The 21,917-nt window shown below is 49.3% G+C and overlaps 1 protein-coding gene across 2 annotated transcripts in view; it reads left to right on the plus strand.

Moving 5' to 3' along the window:
* cfap45 (cilia and flagella associated protein 45) overlaps nt 1-21,917 on the plus strand; it is a 228,779-nt gene that overhangs the window by 27,212 nt on the left and 179,650 nt on the right. For both annotated transcript variants that reach the window (XM_073053934.1, XM_073053935.1), the window contains exon 9: nt 2,753-2,866. In XM_073053934.1, coding sequence (XP_072910035.1) covers nt 2,753-2,866 — 114 coding nt within the window. The remainder of the gene's footprint in view (nt 1-2,752; nt 2,867-21,917) is intronic.

The raw sequence follows: 21,917 nt of genomic DNA on the forward strand, positions 1-21,917 counted from the left end.
TAGAGTGACATTTACAATCTTCCAGTCCTCCAGAACTATGCAAGAATCAAGAGATTCTTGAAAGATCATGACCTATGCATCCGTTATCTCTTCAGCAATCTCTCACAGGACTGGGGTGTAGTCCAGGTTACTTATGCACCTTAACAACTTTCAGTTTACCCAGGTTTATACTGTTGGCTATTCCTTGCTTATAGTTTTTTTAGATGGGAAAATGGGCCATAAAGCTCCTCTGATGGAGGGAATGAACTTTGCAGCAAGTAAGCAGACTAGAGATAAAAGGCATGAGCTACTTTCATTCTGACTGCCTACCACACTATTTAATGATTGTAATTGGAGCACCTAGAGTCAGGCAGACACGTGTCTCTGCTTTCCAGGTATTAGCTGCTGCTGTCAAGAAATTACCATGAGAGCTCCTTGAGTGCAACCCACCAGAGTCCAGGTTTAAGAATAAACCTCCTTCACCCAGATGCTCTGAAGGAAACAGGATGATAAGCTTTTGGGCTAGGAAAGGAGAATCAGAATCAGGTTTCATATCATTGGCATTTGTCATGAAATTTGTTATTTTGCAGCAGCAGTACAGAGAAATACATATTTAAAAACCTATAAATTACAACGAGAAATATCTATGTTAAAAATTTTAAATATGTAGTGCAAAAAGAGCAAAATAAGAAAAAAAAATAGGTAGGGTACATGTGTTACGAATGTGCCACAACTCTGAGTGTACAAAGTCGCCCCCTCCTTTTTGAGAATCGCAAGATCGCTATTCATTTGGGTCTGGGACCCAGGAAATGAGAGAGAGACACGCAGAATCCTCAAGGTTTGGAATGTGTCCTGGCCTCCGCGAAACAAAAACCCCTGATAACGGCTATTGTCTCTTGGAGATGGAATTGTGTATTGAGTACTGTACTATTCATTGAAGCCCTCAGGGGACGACCAGAGTGGGCTGGTTGAGGGATTGCATCATCCCAACCTGATTGACATCTGAGACCCCGTGAGTAAGGATAAAAGAGGGTCTGGGGAACAACCCCTTTAGACGCACCAGGAGAAACGCTAGAAATCCCGTGACAGCGTTTAATAGCGACAGCCGGTGGGGCTCGCGTGCATCCTTTCCCTTGCCTGGGATTGGCGGGCTTACCACGGAAGAACGGCTTAGCTAAAGGAGAGGCCACAAGTGAACGGCCACACCAATGAGACTCTGACGGATCGAAATCTTAAAAAGGAAAGCCAGCAAGTTTCTAAAAATCTCTCTCTCTCTCCAACAAAAAGGCTGCAGCCTGCATGAACTGAGTGACTTTTATATTTCCATCGGACAATACATTATCCCCTGGACAACGATAGAGCTATTTCTTATTGATTATTATTATACCCGCACTTTTAGATTTAGTATTGATGATGTATATTATCTGTATGTTTGCATTGATATTATTTTTGTGTATTTTTACTAATAAATATTGTTAAAAATAGTACCATCAGACTTCAACGGACCTCTCTATCTTTGCTGGTAAGTGACCCAGTTACGGGGTTCGTAACACATACTTCATTGTCCATTCAGAAATCTGATGAAGGGAAAGAAGCTGTTCCTAAAACGTTGAATGTGCGTCTTCAGGTTCCTGTAGCTCTTCCTTGATAGTAACAATGAAAAGAGATCATGTCCTGGGTGATGGGTGTCCTTAATAATGGATGCTACCTTTTTGAGGCATCGCCTTTTGAAGATGACCTCAATGCTCACTATTATGGAGCTGATAGTTTACAATTTTCTGCAGCTTTTTCCAATCCAGTGCAGTAGTCCTTCCATATCAGACAGTGATGCAACCTGTTAGAATGCCCTCCATAGTACACCTGCAGATTGTGAGAATCCTCAAATTCCTAATGAAGTACAGAAACCGTTGTACCTTCTTTGTAATAGCATCGATATGTTCGGTCCAAGGTAGATATTCAGAGATGTTGACTCCCTGGAACTTGAAACTGCTCACCCTTTCCACTTCTGATCCCTCGCTAAGGACTGGTGTGTTTTCTCTCAGCTTTCTCTTACTGAAATCCACTATCAGTTAGTGACATTCAGTGCAAGGTTGTTGCTGTGATACCACTCATCGAGCTGCTTTGAATGAATCGGGACAGGCAGCTGGGCTGCCAAGGGGGTAATGGGATTGTGTTGTTCCCTGGCAGCCCCAACCGCCGTGATCTTCCCTTCTCTTCTACCTCCACCTACTGTCCTTCTGCAAGCAGCTAACTTTGCTCGAATGTATCAGATTTACTCCAGCTCCATGAATTAGTATTTTCCTTTCCTTGTCGGACTAGCAGAAATTGCTTCAAAACATTCTGCAATCTCCAGTTCTGGGTTCCATCTCACAAGCTCCAGTATACTCCACACAGAGGGGGCTACAACCTTACAATTGGTGAAGTATTTCAGTACAGATCCCTTGATGAATAGAAGCTTCACTCTGTCTAACCCGTACTCTGGAGTGTGTGATGGGACAGTGTTGAGGGAGTTTCACTCTGTTGAACCCATGCCCTGGGAGTATGTGATGGGACAGTGTAGAGAGAGCTTTACTCTGTGTGTAACAAGCGGCCTGGGAGTGTGTTAGGGATAAGGAATTTCCCTCTGTGTCTAGTCCATATCCTGGGAGTGTATGATAGAACAGTGCAGATGAAATTTTACTCTGTCTAAACCTTGTCCTGGCAGTGTGTTATGGACAGTGAGAGGGAGTTTTACTCTGTGTCTACTTGTCTCTGTCTTTGTATCCCTTGCTAGAAAAGAGAAGCTGAATATGAGGAGTTGCAGAAACGTCTGAAACGAGAGAAGGCGATAGAAATAGCTCGTCTCCAGGCTCTGCAGAAACGTGCACATGATGTCAAGGCTGAGCAGGTAAGTGTAACAACAGCAGAAAAAATTACTTGGCATCCTACGAACACAGAAATCATTCCAGGAAACAGCACAGATATGCCCAAAAACACATACACCTCAGCCTTCCAATTAGATATTATTTCCACTGATTACCAAAGCACATGTAGAAATGAGATCTGAGAGACATATGTTAGTACAGATATCCCCGAGAGAGAGAGGGACTGAGAGACACCGGTCAGTGTACAGATATCCCACTGAGAGAGAGGGTCTGAAGGGCAGCGATTGGGAGATGGAGGGAGGGAGAGGAAGGGGGAGAGGGGGAGATAGATACACACACACACACACACACACACACACACACACACACACACACACACACACACACACACACACACACACACACACACACACACACACACAGATATCCCACTCATCAGCATCATAGCTTGTCACACCAGCCAGCATGCCACTTTAGTGTTGTTTGGTTGATGTTGAGCAGGTCAGTGTCAGCTGAATCAGGTGAGAGTGGGCAGTTGCGCAGAATGTGTACAATGTTCTACACCCTTTCGCCACACTCACAGGATTCACTGGTCTTTAAACCCCACTTCACCATATTGTCTCCATCCTACAAACTCCTGCTCTCGCTCTGTTGAGAGTGCACCATTTCCGTCTGTCAAGCAGTGCCCCGCCTGGCAACATTTCTGTGGGATCTTGCACTGTATTGTTTGGTGGGGTTTGTTATCAGAGATCAATCCTGTATGTTTGGGGGGATGTTCCATGCGGCAGTTCCTCCAATGCAGCAAAGCTTTTCCTCGATTTTAGTTGTTTGAAAACTGGCACATGATGATGTAGTGGGTGCCGTGGATCCGAGTTCTGTTTACCTTTTTCAATTTTTTGTCGTACTGTGTTTTCGGATCTCTGGGGGAGCAATGCTACAAGTCTGTAAATGATGTTGGGCGTGGGGCGCAGTGTGCCCGTGATTATTCATCAGGCTTCGTTAAGCAACGGGTCTATTTTCTTCACATGGGCTGATCTGCCCCACACAGGTGCACAGTATTCTGCAGGTGCATAGCGGAGTGCTAAGGCAGTTGATCAAAGTGTGTGAGCATTGGATCCCGATTTCGTGCCTGCTAGTTTTTTTCAAGAGAGAATTGCGAGAACCAACTTCCCCTCGGAGTGTTAGGATGTGGGTGGCAAATGAGAGTGTCCTATCCACTGTCACACCCAGGTAAATTGGAGTCGGATGGTTGTCATGCCAGATATCCCACTGAGAGAGAGGGACTGATACCAGTCAGTGTACAGATATCCCCCTGAGAGAGAGGGACTGAGAGACACCGGTCAGTGTACAGATAACCCCCTAAGAGAGAGGGACTGAGAGACACTGGCCAGTGTAGATATCCCTGTGAGAGAAAGGGAGTGAGTGACACCAGTCAGTGTACAGATAATCCCACTGAGAGAGAGGGACTGAGAGACACCGGTCAGTGTACAGATAACCCCCTAAGAGAGAGGGACTGAGAGACACTGGCCAGTGTAGATATCCCTGTGAGAGAAAGGGAGTGAGTGACACCAGTCAGTGTACAGATAATCCCACTGAGAGAGAGGGACTGAGAGACACTGGTCAGTGTACAGATAACCTACTGAGAGAGAGGGACTGATACCAGTCAGTGTACAGATATCCCCCTAAGAGAGAGGGACTGACAGACACTGGCCAGTGTAGATATTCCTGTGAGAGAAAGGGAGTGAGAGACACCAGTCAGTGTACAGATATCCCCCTGAGAGAGAGGGACTGACAGACACTGGCCAGTGTAGATATCCCTGTGAGGGAGGGGCTGAGAGACACTGGTCAGTGTCGATATCACCCTGAGAGAGAGGGACTGAGAGACTGATCAGTGTACAGACATCCCCCGAGAGAGAGGGATTGAGAGACACCAGTCAGTGTAGATATCCTAATGAGAGAAAGAGACTGAGTGAAACCGGCCAGTGTACAGATATCTCCCTGAGAGAGAGGGTTTGAGAGACACAAGTCAGTGTAGTTTTCCCTGAGAGAGAGGGATTGAGAGATACCAGTCAGTGTAGATATCCTACTGAGAGAGAGAGGGACTGAGAAACAGTGGTCTATATACGGATATCCCTGTGTGTGAGAGAGGGACTGAGAGACACCGGTCAGTGTAGATATCCCTGTGAGAGAGAGGGAGTGAGAGACACTGGTCAGTGTACAGATAATCCCACTGAGGGAAAGAGACTGAGTGAAACCTGCCAGTGTACAGATATCTCCCTGAGAGAGGGACTGAGAGGCACTGGTCAGTGTACAGATATCCCCCTGAAAGTGACAGACTGAGAGAGACTGGTCAGTGTACAGATATCCCCCTGAGAGAGAGAGACTGAGAGACACTGGTCAGTGTACAAATATCCCCCTGAGAGAGAGGGACTGAGAGACACCAGTCAGTGTAGATATCCTACTGAGAGAAAGAGATTGAGTGAAACCGGCCAGTGTACAGATATCTCTGTGAGAGAGAGGGAGTGAGAAACACTGGTCTATATATGTATATCCCTGTGTGAGAGAGAGGGACTGAGAGACACCGGTCAGTGTACAGATAATCCCACTGAGAGAAAGAGACAGAGTGAAACCGGCCAGTGTACAGATATCTCCCTGAGAGAGGGACTGAGAGACACTGGTCAGTGTACAGATATCCTCCTGAGAGAGAGGGACTGAGAGACACCGGTCAGTGCAGATATCCTACTGAGAGAAAGGGACTGAGTGAAACCGGCCAGTGTACAGATATCCCCCTGAGAGAGAGGGACTGACAGACACCGGTCAGTGTACAGATATCCCTGTGAGAGAGAGGGACTGAGAGACACCGGTCCGTGTAGATATCCTACTGAGAGAAAGGGACTGAGTGAAACCGGCCAGTGTACAGATATCCCCCAGAGAGAGAGGGGCAGAGAGACACTGGTCAGTGTCGATATCTCCCTGAGAGAGAGGGACTGAGAGACTGATCAGTGTACAGATATCCCCCTGAGAGGGATTGAGAGATACCAGTCACTGTAGATATCCTACTGAGAGAGAGAGGGACTGAGAAACACTGGTCTATATACGGATATCCCTGTGTGTGAGAGAGGGACTGAGAGACACCGGTCAGTGTAGATATCCCTGTGAGAGAGAGGGAGTGAGAGACACTGGTCAGTGTACAGATAATCCCACTGAGAGAAAGGGACTGAGTGAAACCTGCCAGTGTACAGATATCTCCCTGAGAGAGGGACTGAGAGGCACTGGTCAGTGTACAGATGTCCCCCAGACAGAGAGGGACTGAGAGACACCAGTCAGTGTACAGACCTCCCCCTGAGAGAGCGGGACTGAGAGACACCGGTCAGTGTAGATATCCCTGTGAGAGAGAGGGAGTGAGAGACACCGGTCAGTGTACAGATAATTCCACTGAAAGAAAGAGACTGAGTGAATCCGGCCTGTGTACTGATATCTCCCTGAGAGAGAGGGACTGAGAGACAGCATTCAGTGTAGTTTTCCCTGTGAGAGAGGGACTGAGAGACACCGATCAGTGTCGATATCCCCCTGAGAGAGAGGGACTGAGAGACTGATCAGTGCACAGATATATCCCTGAGAGAGAGGGATTGAGAGACACCAGTCAGTGTAGATATCCCTGTGAAAGAGAGGGAGTGAGAGACACTGGTCAGTGTACAGATATCCCCCTGAGAGAGAGGGACTGAGAGACACCAGTCAGTGTAGATATCCTACTGAGAGAAAGAGACTGAGTGAAACCGGCCAGTGTACAGATATCTCTGTGAGAGAGAGAGAGTGAGAAACACTGGTCTATATATGGATATCCCTGTGTGAGAGCGAGGGACTGAGAGACATCGGTCAGTGTACAGATAATCCCCCTGAGAGTGAGAGACTGAGTGAAACCGGCCAGTGTACAGATATCCCCCTGAGAGAGGGACTGACAGACACCGGTCAGTGTACAGGTGTCCCCCTGAGAGAGAGGGACTGAACGATATAGGTCAATGTACAAATATCCCTGTGTGAGAGAGAGGGACTGAGAGACACTGGTCAGTGAACAGATATCCCCCTGAGAGAGAGGGACTGAGAGACACCGGTCAGTGTAGATATCCCTGTGAAAGAGAGGGAGTGAGAGACACCGGTCAGTGTACAGATAATCCCACTGAGAGAGAGGGACTGAGAGACACTGGTCAATGTACAGATATCCCCCCGAGAGAGAGGGACTGAGAGTCACCAGTCAGTGTAGATATCCTACTGAGAGTAAGAGACTGAGTGAAACCGGCCAGTGTACAGATATCTCCCTGAGAGAGAGGGATTGAGAGACACCAGTCAGTGTAGATATCTCTGTGAGAGAGAGGGAGTGAGAAACTCCGGTCTGTGTACAGATAATCCCACTGAGAGAAAGGGACTGAGTGAAACCTGCCAGTGTACAGATATCTCCCTGAGAGAGGGACTGAGAGGGACTGGTCAGTGTACAGGTATCCCCCTGAAAGTGAGAGACTGAGTGAAACCGGCCAGTGTACAGATATCCCCCTGAGAGAGAGGGACTGAGAGATATAGGTCAGTGTACAGATATCCCCCTGAGAGAGAGAGGGACTGAGAAACACTGGTGTATATACGGATATCCCTGTGTGTGAGAGAGGGACTGAGAGACACCGGTCAGTGTAGATATCCCTGTGAGAGAGAGGGAGTGAGAGACACTGGTCAGTGTACAGATAATCCCACTGAGAGAAAGGGACTGAGTGAAACCTGCCAGTGTACAGATATCTCCCTGAGAGAGGGACTGAGAGGCACTGGTCAGTGTACAGATGTCCCCCAGAGAGAGAGGGACTGAGAGACACCAGTCAGTGTACAGACCTCCCCCTGAGAGAGCGGGACTGAGAGACACCGGTCAGTGTAGATATCCCTGTGAGAGAGAGGGAGTGAGAGACACCGGTCAGTGTACAGATAATCCCCCTGAGAGTGAAGACTGAGTGAAACCGGCCAGTGTACAGATATCACCCTGAGAGAGGGACTGACAGACACCGGTCAGTGTACAGGTGTCCCCCGAGAGAGAGGGACTGAGAGATATTGGTCAGTGTACAGATATCCCTGTGTGAGAGAGAGAGTGAGAAACACTTGTCTATATATGGATATCCCTGTGTGAGAGCGAGGGACTGAGAGACACCGGTCAGTGTACAGATAATCCCCCTGAGAATGAAGACTGAGTGAAACCGGCCAGTGTACAGATATCACCCTGAGAGAGGGACTGACAGACACCGGTCAGTGTACAGGTGTCCCCCGAGAGAGAGGGACTGAGAGATATAGGTCAGTGTACAGATATCCCTGTGTGAGAGAGAGGGACTGAGAGACACTGGTCAGTGTACAGATATCCCCCTGAGAGAGAGAGGGACTGAGAAAGACTGGTGTATATACGGATATCCCTGTCTGTGATAGAGGGACTGAGAGACACCGGTCAGTGTAGATATCCCTGTGAGACAGAGGGAGTGAGAGACACCGGTCAGTGTACAGATATCCCCCTGAGAGAGAGGGACTGAGAGACACCGGTCAGTGTAGATATCCCTGTGAAAGAGAGGGAGTGAGAGACACCGGTCAGTGTACAGATAATCCCACTGAGAGAGAGGGACTGAGAGACACTGGTCAGTGTACAGATATCCCCCTGAGAGAGAGGGACTGAGAGTCACCAGTCAGTGTAGATATCCAACTGAGAGTAAGAGACAGAGTGAAACCGGCCAGTGTACAGATATCTCCCTGAGAGAGAGGGATTGAGAGACACCAGTCAGTGTAGATATCTCTGTGAGAGAGAGGGAGTGAGAAACTCCGATCTGTGTACAGATAATCCCACTGAGAGAAAGGGACTGAGTGAAACCTGCCAGTGTACAGATATCTCCCTGAGAGAGGGACTGAGAGGCACTGGTCAGTGTACAGATATCCCCCTGAAAGTGAGAGACTGAGTGAAACCGGCCAGTGTACAGATATCCCCCTGAGAGAGAGGGACTGAGAGATATAGGTCAGTGTACAGATATCCCCCTGAGAGAGAGAGGGACTGAGAGACACCGGTCAGTGTAGATATCCTACTGAGAGAGAGAGGGACTGAGAAACACTGGTGTATATACGGATATCCCTGTGTGTGAGAGAGGGACTGAGAGTCACTGGTCAGTGTAGATATCCCTGTGAGAGAGAGGGAGTGAGAGACACCGGTCAGTGTACAGATATCCCCCTGAGAGAGAGGGACTGAGAGACACCGGTCAGTGTAGATATCCCTGTGAAAGAGAGGGAGTGAGAGACACTGGTCAGTGCACAGATATCCCCCTGAGAGAGAGGGACTGAGAGACACCGGTCAGTGCAGATATCCTACTGAGAGAAAGGGACTGAGTGAAACCGGCCAGTGTACAGATATCCCCCTGAGAGAGAGGGACTGACAGACACCGGTCAGTGTACAGATATCCCTGTGAGAGAGAGGGACTGAGAGACACCGGTCCGTGTAGATATCCTACTGAGAGAAAGGGACTGAGTGAAACCGGCCAGTGTACAGATATCCCCCAGAGAGAGAGGGGCAGAGAGACACTGGTCAGTGTCGATATCTCCCTGAGAGAGAGGGACTGAGAGACTGATCAGTGTACAGATATCCCCCTGAGAGAGAGGGATTGAGAGATACCAGTCAGTGTAGATATCCTACTGAGAGAGAGAGGGACTGAGAAACACTGTTCTATATACTGATATCCCTGTGTGTGAGAGAGGGACTGAGAGACACCGGTCAGTGTAGATAACCCTGTGAGAGAGAGGGAGTGAGAGACACTGGTCAGTGTACAGATAATCCCACTGAGAGAAAGGGACTGAGTGAAACCTGCCAGAGTACAGATATCTCCCTGAGAGAGGGACTGAGAGGCACTGGTCAGTGTACAGATATCCCTGTGAGAGAGAGAGACTGACAGACACTGGTCAGTGTACAGATATCCCCCTGAGAGAGAGGGACTGAGAGACACCAGTCAGTGTAGATATCTTAATGAGAGAAAGAGACTGAGTGAAACCGGCCAGTGTACAGATATCTCCCTGAGAGAGAGGGATTGAGGGACACCAGTCAGTGTAGATATCTCTGTGAGAGAGAGGGACAGAGAGACACCGGTCAGTGTAGTTTTCCCTGTGAGGGAGGGGCTGAGAGACACTGGTCAGTGTCGATATCACCCTGAGAGAGAGGGACTGAGAGACTGATCAGTGTACAGACATCCCCCGAGAGAGAGGGATTGAGAGACACCAGTCAGTGTAGATATCCTACTGAGAGAAAGAGACTGAGTGAAACCGGCCAGTGTACAGATATCCCCCTGAGAGAGAGGGACTGACAGACACCGGTCAGTGTACAGATATCCCTGTGAGAGAGAGGGACTGAGAGACACAAGTCAGTGTAGTTTTCCCTGAGAGAGAGGGATTGAGAGATACCAGTCAGTGTAGATATCCTACTGAGAGAGAGAGAGGGAGTGAGAAACTCCGGTCTGTGTACAGATAATCCCACTGAGAGAAAGGGACTGAGTGAAACCTGCCAGTGTACAGATATCTCCCTGAGAGAGGGACTGAGAGGCACTGGTCAGTGTACAGATATCCCCTTGAAAGTGAGAGACTGAGAGACACTGGTCAGTATACAGATATCCCTCAGAGAGAGAGAGACTGAGAGACACTGGTCAGTGTACAAATATCCCCCTGAGAGAGAGGGACTGAGAGACACCAGTCAGTGTAGATATCCTACTGAGAGAAAGAGATTGAGTGAAACCGGCCAGTGTACAGATATCTCTGTGAGAGAGAGGGAGTGAGAAACACTGGTCTATATATGTATATCCCTGTGTGAGAGAGAGGGACTGAGAGACACCGGTCAGTGTACAGATATTCCCACTGAGAGAAAGAGACAGAGTGAAACCGGCCAGTGTACAGATATCTCCCTGAGAGAGGGACTGAGAGACACTGGTCAGTGTACAGATATCCTCCTGAGAGAGAGGGACTGAGAGACACCGGTCAGTGTAGATATCCCTGTGAAAGAGAGGGAGTGAGAGACACTGGTCAGTGCACAGATATCCCCCTGAGAGAGAGGGACTGAGAGACACCGGTCAGTGCAGATATCCTACTGAGAGAAAGGGACTGAGTGAAACCGGCCAGTGTACAGATATCCCCCTGAGAGAGAGGGACTGACAGACACCGGTCAGTGTACAGATATCCCTGTGAGAGAGAGGGACTGAGAGACACCGGTCCGTGTAGATATCCTACTGAGAGAAAGGGACTGAGTGAAACCGGCCAGTGTACAGATATCCCCCAGAGAGAGAGGGGCAGAGAGACACTGGTCAGTGTCGATATCTCCCTGAGAGAGAGGGACTGAGAGACTGATCAGTGTACAGATATCCCCCTGAGAGAGAGGGATTGAGAGATACCAGTCAGTGTAGATATCCTACTGAGAGAGAGAGGGACTGAGAAACACTGTTCTATATACTGATATCCCTGTGTGTGAGAGAGGGACTGAGAGACACCGGTCAGTGTAGATAACCCTGTGAGAGAGAGGGAGTGAGAGACACTGGTCAGTGTACAGATAATCCCACTGAGAGAAAGGGACTGAGTGAAACCTGCCAGAGTACAGATATCTCCCTGAGAGAGGGACTGAGAGGCACTGGTCAGTGTACAGATATCCCTGTGAGAGAGAGAGACTGACAGACACTGGTCAGTGTACAGATATCCCCCTGAGAGAGAGGGACTGAGAGACACCAGTCAGTGTAGATATCTTAATGAGAGAAAGAGACTGAGTGAAACCGGCCAGTGTACAGATATCTCCCTGAGAGAGAGGGATTGAGGGACACCAGTCAGTGTAGATATCTCTGTGAGAGAGAGGGACAGAGAGACACCGGTCAGTGTAGTTTTCCCTGTGAGGGAGGGGCTGAGAGACACTGGTCAGTGTCGATATCACCCTGAGAGAGAGGGACTGAGAGACTGATCAGTGTACAGACATCCCCCGAGAGAGAGGGATTGAGAGACACCAGTCAGTGTAGATATCCTACTGAGAGAAAGAGACTGAGTGAAACCGGCCAGTGTACAGATATCCCCCTGAGAGAGAGGGACTGACAGACACCGGTCAGTGTACAGATATCCCTGTGAGAGAGAGGGACTGAGAGACACAAGTCAGTGTAGTTTTCCCTGAGAGAGAGGGATTGAGAGATACCAGTCAGTGTAGATATCCTACTGAGAGAGAGAGAGGGAGTGAGAAACTCCGGTCTGTGTACAGATAATCCCACTGAGAGAAAGGGACTGAGTGAAACCTGCCAGTGTACAGATATCTCCCTGAGAGAGGGACTGAGAGGCACTGGTCAGTGTACAGATATCCCCTTGAAAGTGAGAGACTGAGAGACACTGGTCAGTATACAGATATCCCTCAGAGAGAGAGAGACTGAGAGACACTGGTCAGTGTACAAATATCCCCCTGAGAGAGAGGGACTGAGAGACACCAGTCAGTGTAGATATCCTACTGAGAGAAAGAGATTGAGTGAAACCGGCCAGTGTACAGATATCTCTGTGAGAGAGAGGGAGTGAGAAACACTGGTCTATATATGTATATCCCTGTGTGAGAGAGAGGGACTGAGAGACACCGGTCAGTGTACAGATATTCCCACTGAGAGAAAGAGACAGAGTGAAACCGGCCAGTGTACAGATATCTCCCTGAGAGAGGGACTGAGAGACACTGGTCAGTGTACAGATATCCTCCTGAGAGAGAGGGACTGAGATACACCGGTCAGTGCAGATATCCTACTGAGAGAAAGGGACTGAGTGAAACCGGCCAGTGTACAGATATCCCCCTGAGAGAGAGGGACTGAGTGAAACCGGCCAGTGTACAGATATCCCCCAGAGAGAGAGGGGCAGAGAGACACTGGTCAGTGTCGATATCTCCCTGAGAGAGAGGGACTGAGAGACTGATCAGTGTACAGATATCCCCCTGAGAGAGAGGGATTGAGAGATACCAGTCAGTGTAGATATCCTACTGAGAGAGAGAGGGACTGAGAAACACTGGTCTATATACGGATATCCCTGTGTGTGAGAGAGGGACTGAGAGACACCGGTCAGTGTAGATATCCCTGTGAGAGAGAGGGAGTGAGAGACACTGGTCAGTGTACAGATTATCCCACTGAGAGAAAGGTACTGAGTGAAACCTGCCAGTGTACAGATATCTCCCTGAAAGTGAGAGACTGAGTGAAACCGGCCAGTGTACAGATATCCCCCTGAGAGAGAGGGACTGAGAGACACCAGTCAGTGTACAGATCTCCCCCTGAGAGAAAGGGACTGAGAGATACTGGTCAATGTACAGATATCCCTGTGAGAGAGAGAGACTGAGAGACCCTGGTCAGTGTACAGATATCCCCCTGAGAGAGAGGGACTGAGTGACACCAGTCAGTGTAGATATCCTACTGAGAGAAAGAGACTGAGTGAAACCGGCCAGTGTACAGATATCTGCCTGAGAGAGAGGGATTGGGAGACACCAGTCAGTGTAGATATCTCTGTGAGAGAGAGGGACTGAGAGACACTGGTCAGTTTACAGATATCCCCCTGAAAGTGAGAGACTGAGAGACACTGGTCAGTGTACAGATATCCACCTGAAAGTGAGAGACTGAGAGACACTAGTCAGTGTACAGATGTCCCCCAGACAGAGAGGGACTGAGAGACACCGGTCAGTGTAGATATCCCTGTGAGAGAGAGGGAGTGAGAGACACCGGTCAGTGTACAGATAATTCCACTGAAAGAAAGAGACTGAGTGAAACCGGCCTGTGTACTGATATCTCCCTGAGAGAGAGGGACTGAGAGACAGCATTCAGTGTAGTTTTCCCTGTGAGAGAGGGACTGAGAGACACCGATCAGTGTCGATATCCCCCTGAGAGAGAGGGACTGAGAGACTGATCAGTGCACAGATATATCCCTGAGAGAGAGGGATTGAGAGACACCAGTCAGTGTAGATATCCCTGTGAAAGAGAGGGAGTGAGAGACACTGGTCAGTGTACAGATATCCCCCTGAGAGAGAGGGACTGAGAGATATAGGTCAGTGTACAGATATCCCCCTGAGAGAGAGAGGGACTGAGAGACACCGGTCAGTGTAGATATCCTACTGAGAGAGAGAGGGACTGAGAAACACTGGTGTATATACGGATATCCCTGTGTGTGAGAGAGGGACTGAGAGACACCGGTCAGTGTAGATATCCTACTGAGAGAAAGAGACTGAGTGAAACCGGCCAGTGTACAGATATCTGTGTGAGAGAGAGAGAGTGAGAAACACTGGTCTATATATGGATATCCCTGTGTGAGAGCGAGGGACTGAGAGACATCGGTCAGTGTACAGATAATCCCCCTGAGAGTGAGAGACTGAGTGAAACCGGCCAGTGTACAGATATCCCCCTGAGAGAGGGACTGACAGACACCGGTCAGTGTACAGGTGTCCCCCTGAGAGAGAGGGACTGAGAGATATAGGTCAGTGTACAGATATCCCTGTGTGAGAGAGAGGGACTGAGAGACACTGGTCAGTGAACAGATATCCCCCTGAGAGAGAGGGACTGAGAGACACCGGTCAGTGTAGATATCCCTGTGAAAGAGAGGGAGTGAGAGACACCGGTCAGTGTACAGATAATCCCACTGAGAGAGAGGGACTGAGAGACACTGGTCAATGTACAGATATCCCCCTGAGAGAGAGGGACTGAGAGTCACCAGTCAGTGTAGATATCCTACTGAGAGTAAGAGACTGAGTGAAACCGGCCAGTGTACAGATATCTCCCTGAGAGAGAGGGATTGAGAGCCACCAGTCAGTGTAGATATCTCTGTGAGAGAGAGGGAGTGAGAAACTCCATTCTGTGTACAGATAATCCCACTGAGAGAAAGGGACTGAGTGAAACCTGCCAGTGTACAGATATCTCCCTGAGAGAGGGACTGAGAGGCACTGGTCAGTGTACAGATATCCCCCTGAAAGTGAGAGACTGAGTGAAACCGGCCAGTGTACAGATATCCCCGTGAGAGAGAGGGACTGAGAGATATAGGTCAGTGTACAGATATCCCCCTGAGAGAGAGAGGGACTGAGAGTAACCGGTCAGTGTAGATATCCTACTGAGAGAGAGAGGGACTGAGAAACACTGGTGTATATACGGATATCCCTGTGTGTGAGAGAGGGCCTGAGAGACACCGGTCAGTGTAGATATCCTACTGAGAGAAAGAGACTGAGTGAAACCGGCCAGTGTACAGATATCTCTGTGAGAGAGAGAGAGTGAGAAACACTGGTCTATATATGGATATCCCTGTGTGAGAGCGAGGGACTGAGAGACACCGGACAGTGTACAGATAATCCCCCTGAGAGTGAGAGACTGAGTGAAACCGGCCAGTGTACAGATATCCCCCTGAGAGAGAGGTACTGAGAGATATAGGTCAGTGTACAGATATCCCTGTGTGAGAGAGAGGGACTGAGAGACACTGGTCAATGTACAGATATCCCCCTGAGTGAGAGAGGGACTGAGAAAGACTGGTGTATATACGGATATCCCTGTGTGTGATAGAGGTACTGAGAGACACCGGTCAGTGTAGCTATCCCTGTGAGACAGAGGGAGTGAGAGACACCGGTCAGTGTACAGATATCCCCCTGAGATAGAGGGACTGAGAGGCACCGGTCAGTGTAGATATCCCTGTGAAAGAGAGAGAGTGCGAGACACCGGTCAGTGTACAGATAATCCCACTGAGAGAGAGGGACTGAGAGACACTGGTCAGTGTACAGATATGCCCCTGAGAGAGAGGGACTGAGAGACACCAGTCAGTGTAGATATCCTACTGAGAGTAAGAGACTGAGTGAAACTGGCCAGTGTACAGATATCTCCCTGAGAGAGAGGGATTGAGAGACACCAGTCAGTGTAGATATCTCTGTGAGAGAGAGGGAGTGAGAAACTCCGGTCTGTGTACAGATAATCCCACTGAGAGAAAGGGACTGAGTGAAACCTGCCAGTGTACAGATATCTCCCTGAGAGAGGGACTGAGAGGCACTGGTCAGTGTACATATATCCCCCTGAAAGTGAGAGACTGAGTGAAACCGGCCAGTGTACAGATATCCCCCTGAGAGAGAGGGACTGAGAGATATAGGTCAGTGTACAGATATCCCCATGAGAGAGAGAGGGACTGAGAGACACCGGTTAGTGTAGATATCCTACTGAGAGAGAGAGGGACTGAGAAACACTGGTGTATATACGGATATCCCTGTGTGTGAGAGAGACACCGGTCAGTGTAGATATCCTACTGAGAGAAAGAGACTGAGTGAAACCGGCCAGTGTACAGATATCTCTGTGAGAGAGAGAGAGTGAGAAACACAGGTCTATATATGGATATCCCTGTGTGAGAGCGAGGGACTGAGAGACACCGGTCAGTGTACAGATAATCCCCATGAGAGTGAGAGACTGAGTGAAACCGGCCAGTGTACAGATATCCCCCTGAGAGAGGGACTGACAGACACCGGTCAGTGTACAGGTGTCCCCCTGAGAGAGAGGGACTGAGAGACACTGGTCAGTGTACAGATATGCCCCTGAGAGAGAGGGACTGAGAGACACCAGTCAGTGTAGATATCCTACTGAGAGTAAGAGACTGAGTGAAACTGGCCAGTGTACAGATATCTCCCTGAGAGAGAGGGATTGAGAGACACCAGTCAGTGTAGATATCTCTGTGAGAGAGAGGGAGTGAGAAACTCCGGTCTGTGTACAGATAATCCCACTGAGAGAAAGGGACTGAGTGAAACCTGCCAGTGTACAGATATCTCCCTGAGAGAGGGACTGAGAGGCACTGGTCAGTGTACATATATCCCCCTGAAAGTGAGAGACTGAGTGAAACCGGCCAGTGTACAGATATCCCCCTGAGAGAGAGGGACTGAGAGATATAGGTCAGTGTACAGATATCCCCATGAGAGAGAGAGGGACTGAGAGACACCGGTTAGTGTAGATATCCTACTGAGAGAGAGAGGGACTGAGAAACACTGGTGTATATACGGATATCCCTGTGTGTTAGAGAGACACCGGTCAGTGTAGATATCCTACTGAGAGAAAGAGACTGAGTGAAACCGGCCAGTGTACAGATATCTCTGTGAGAGAGAGAGAGTGAGAAACACGGGTCTATATATGGATATCCCTGTGTGAGAGCGAGGGACTGAGAGACACCGGTCAGTGTACAGATAATCCCCATGAGAGTGAGAGACTGAGTGAAACCGGCCAGTGTACAGATATCCCCCTGAGAGAGGGACTGACAGACACCAGTCAGTGTACAGGTGTCCCCCTGAGAGAGAGGGACTGAGAGATATAGGTCAGTGTACAGATATCCCTGTGTGAGAGAGAGGGACTGAGAGACACTGGTCAGTGTACAGATATCCCCCTGAGTGAGAGAGGGACTGAGAAAGACTGGTGTATATACGGATATCACTGTGTGTGATAGAGGTACTGAGAGACACCGGTCAGTGTAGCTATCCCTGTGAGACAGAGGGAGTGAGAGACACCGGTCAGTGTACAGATATCCCCCTGAGATAGAGGGACTGAGAGGCACCGGTCAGTGTAGATATCCCTGTGAAAGAGAGAGAGTGCGAGACACCGGTCAGTGTACAGATAATCCCACTGAGAGAGAGGGACTGAGAGACACTGGTCAGTGTACAGATATGCCCCTGAGAGAGAGGGACTGAGAGTCACCAGTCAGTGTAGATATCCTACTGAGAGTAAGAGACTGAGTGAAACCGGCCAGTGTACAGATATCTCCCTGAGAGAGAGGGATTGAGAGACACCAGTCAGTGTAGATATCTCTGTGAGAGAGAGGGAGTGAGAAACTCCGGTCTGTGTACAGATAATCCCACTGAGAGAAAGGGACTGAGTGAAACCTGCCAGTGTACAGATATCTCCCTGAGAGAGGGACTGAGAGGCACTGGTCAGTGTACAGATATCCCCCTGAAAGTGAGAGACTGAGTGAAACCGGCCAGTGTACAGATATCCCCCTGAGAGAGAGGGACTGAGAGATATAGGTCAGTGTACAGATATCCCCCTGAGAGAGAGAGGGACTGAGAGACACCGGTCAGTGTAGATATCCTACTGAGAGAGAGAGGGACTGAGATACACTGGTGTATATACGGATATCCCTGTGTGTGAGAGAGGGACTGAGAGACACCGGTCAGTGTAGATATCCTACTGAGAGAAAGAGACTGAGTGAAACCGGCCAGTGTACAGATATCTCTGTGAGAGAGAGAGAGTGAGAAACACTGGTCTATATATGGATATCCCTGTGTGAGAGCGAGGGACTGAGAGACACCGGTCAGTGTACAGATAATCCCCATGAGAGTGAGAGACTGAGTGAAACCGGCCAGTGTACAGATATCCCCCTGAGAGAGGGACTGACAGACACTGGTCAGTGTACAGGTGTCCCCCTGAGAGAGAGGGACTGAGAGATATAGGTCAGTGTACAGATATCCCTGTGTGAGAGAGAGGGACTGAGAGACACTGGTCAGTGTACAGATATCCCCCTGAGTGAGAGAGGGACTGAGAAAGACTGGTGTATATACGGATATCCCTGTGTGTGATAGAGGTACTGAGAGACACCGGTCAGTGTAGCTATCCCTGTGAGACAGAGGGAGTGAGAGACACCGGTCAGTGTACAGATATCCCCCTGAGATAGAGGGACTGAGAGGCACCGGTCAGTGTAGATATCCCTGTGAAAGAGAGAGAGTGCGAGACACCGGTCAGTGTACAGATAATCCCACTGAGAGAGAGGGACTGAGAGACACTGGTCAGTGTACAGATATGCCCCTGAGAGAGAGGGACTGAGTGTCACCAGTCAGTGTAGATATCCTACTGAGAGTAAGAGACTGAGTGAAACCGGCCAGTGTACAGATATCTCCCTGAGAGAGAGGGATTGAGAGACACCAGTCAGTGTAGATATCTCTGTGAGAGAGAGGGAGTGAGAAACTCCGGTCTGTGTACAGATAATCCCACTGAGAGAAAGGGACTGAGTGAAACCTGCCAGTGTACAGATATCTCCCTGAGAGAGGGACTGAGAGGCACTGGTCAGTGTACAGATATCCCCCTGAGAGAGAGGGACTGAGAGACACCAGTCAGTGTACAGATCTCCCCCTGAGAGAAAGGGACTGAGAGATACTGGTCAATGTACAGATATCCCTGTGAGAGAGAGAGACTGAGAGACCCTGGTCAGTGTACAGATATCCCCCTGAGAGAGAGGGACTGAGTGACACCAGTCAGTGTAGATATCCTACTGAGAGAAAGAGACTGAGTGAAACCGGCCAGTGTACAGATATCTGCCTGAGAGAGAGGGATTGGGAGACACCAGTCAGTGTAGATATCTCTGTGAGAGAGAGGGACTGAGAGACACTGGTCAGTTTACAGATATCCCCCTGAAAGTGAGAGACTGAGAGACACTGGTCAGTGTACAGATATCCACCTGAAAGTGAGAGACTGAGAGACACTAGTCAGTGTACAGATGTCCCCCAGACAGAGAGGGACTGAGAGACACCAGTCAGTGTACAGACCTCCCCCTGAGAGAGCGGGACTGAGAGACACCGGTCAGTGTAGATATCCCTGTGAGAGAGAGGGAGTGAGAGACACCGGTCAGTGTACAGATAATTCCACTGAAAGAAAGAGCCTGAGTGAAACCGGCCTGTGTACTGATATCTCCCTGAGAGAGAGGGACTGAGAGACAGCATTCAGTGTAGTTTTCCCTGTGAGAGAGGGACTGAGAGACACCGATCAGTGTCGATATCCCCCTGAGAGAGAGGGACTGAGAGACTGATCAGTGCACAGATATATCCCTGAGAGAGAGGGATTGAGAGACACCAGTCAGTGTAGATATCCCTGTGAAAGAGAGGGAGTGAGAGACACTGGTCAGTGTACAGATATCCCCCTGAGAGAGAGGGACTGAGAGATATAGGTCAGTGTACAGATATCCCCCTGAGAGAGAGAGGGACTGAGAGACACCGGTCAGTGTAGATATCCTACTGAGAGAGAGAGGGACTGAGAAACACTGGTGTATATACGGATATCCCTGTGTGTGAGAGAGGGACTGAGAGACACCGGTCAGTGTAGATATCCCACTGAGAGAAAGAGACTGAGTGAAACAGGCCAGTGTACAGATATCTGTGTGAGAGAGAGAGAGTGAGAAACACTGGTCTATATATGGATATCCCTGTGTGAGAGCGAGGGACTGAGAGACATCGGTCAGTGTACAGATAATCCCCCTGAGAGTGAGAGACTGAGTGAAACCGGCCAGTGTACAGATATCCCCCTGAGAGAGGGACTGACAGACACCGGTCAGTGTACAGGTGTCCCCCTGAGAGAGAGGGACTGAGAGATATAGGTCAGTGTACAGATATCCCTGTGTGAGAGAGAGGGACTGAGAGACACCGGTCAGTGTACAGATAATCCCACTGAGAGAGAGGGACTGAGAGACACTGGTCAATGTACAGATATCCCCCTGAGAGAGAGGGACTGAGAGTCACCAGTCAGTGTAGATATCCTACTGAGAGTAAGAGACTGAGTGAAACCGGCCAGTGTACAGATATCTCCCTGAGAGAGAGGGATTGAGAGACACCAGTCAGTGTAGATATCTCTGTGAGAGAGAGGGAGTGAGAAACTCCAGTCTGTGTACAGATAATCCCACTGAGAGAAAGGGACTGAGTGAAACCTGCCAGTGTACAGATATCTCCCTGAGAGAGGGACTGAGAGGCACTGGTCAGTGTACAGATATCCCCCTGAGAGAGAGAGGGACTGAGAGTAACCGGTCAGTGTAGATATCCTACTGAGAGAGAGAGGGACTGAGAAACACTGGTGTATATACGGATATCCCTGTGTGTCAGAGAGGGCCTGAGAGACACCGGTCAGTGTAGATATCCTACTGAGAGAAAGAGACTGAGTGAAACCGGCCAGTGTACAGATATCTCTGTGAGAGAGAGAGAGTGAGAAACACTGGTCTATATATGGATATCCCTGTGTGAGAGCGAGGGACTGAGAGACACCGGACAGTGTACAGATAATCCCCCTGAGAGTGAGAGACTGAGTGAAACCGGCCAGTGTACAGATATGCCCCTGAGAGAGAGGGACTGAGAGACACCAGTCAGTGTAGATATCCTACTGAGAGTAAGAGACTGAGTGAAACTGGCCAGTGTACAGATATCTCCCTGAGAGAGAGGGATTGAGAGACACCAGTCAGTGTAGATATCTCTGTGAGAGAGAGGGAGTGAGAAACTCCGGTCTGTGTACAGATAATCCCACTGAGAGAAAGGGACTGAGTGAAACCTGCCAGTGTACAGATATCTCCCTGAGAGAGGGACTGAGAGGCACTGGTCAGTGTACATATATCCCCCTGAAAGTGAGAGACTGAGTGAAACCGGCCAGTGTACAGATATCCCCCTGAGAGAGAGGGACTGAGAGATATAGGTCAGTGTACAGATATCCCCATGAGAGAGAGAGGGACTGAGAGACACCGGTTAGTGTAGATATCCTACTGAGAGAGAGAGGGACTGAGAAACACTGGTGTATATACGGATATCCCTGTGTGTGAGAGAGACACCGGTCAGTGTAGATATCCTACTGAGAGAAAGAGACTGAGTGAAACCGGCCAGTGTACAGATATCTCTGTGAGAGAGAGAGAGTGAGAAACACAGGTCTATATATGGATATCCCTGTGTGAGAGCGAGGGACTGAGAGACACCGGTCAGTGTACAGATAATCCCCATGAGAGTGAGAGACTGAGTGAAACCGGCCAGTGTACAGATATCCCCCTGAGAGAGGGACTGACAGACACCGGTCAGTGTACAGGTGTCCCCCTGAGAGAGAGGGACTGAGAGATACAGGTCAGTGTACAGATATCCCTGTGTGAGAGAGAGGGACTGAGAGACACTGGTCAGTGTACAGATATCCCCCTGAGTGAGAGAGGGACTGAGAAAGACTGGTGTATATACGGATATCCCTGTGTGTGATAGAGGTACTGAGAGACACCGGTCAGTGTACAGATATCCCCCTGAGATAGAGGGACTGAGAGGCACCG

This window comes from Hemitrygon akajei, chromosome 8, assembly GCF_048418815.1.
Source record: "Hemitrygon akajei chromosome 8, sHemAka1.3, whole genome shotgun sequence".
Lineage (NCBI taxonomy): Eukaryota > Metazoa > Chordata > Chondrichthyes > Myliobatiformes > Dasyatidae > Hemitrygon > Hemitrygon akajei.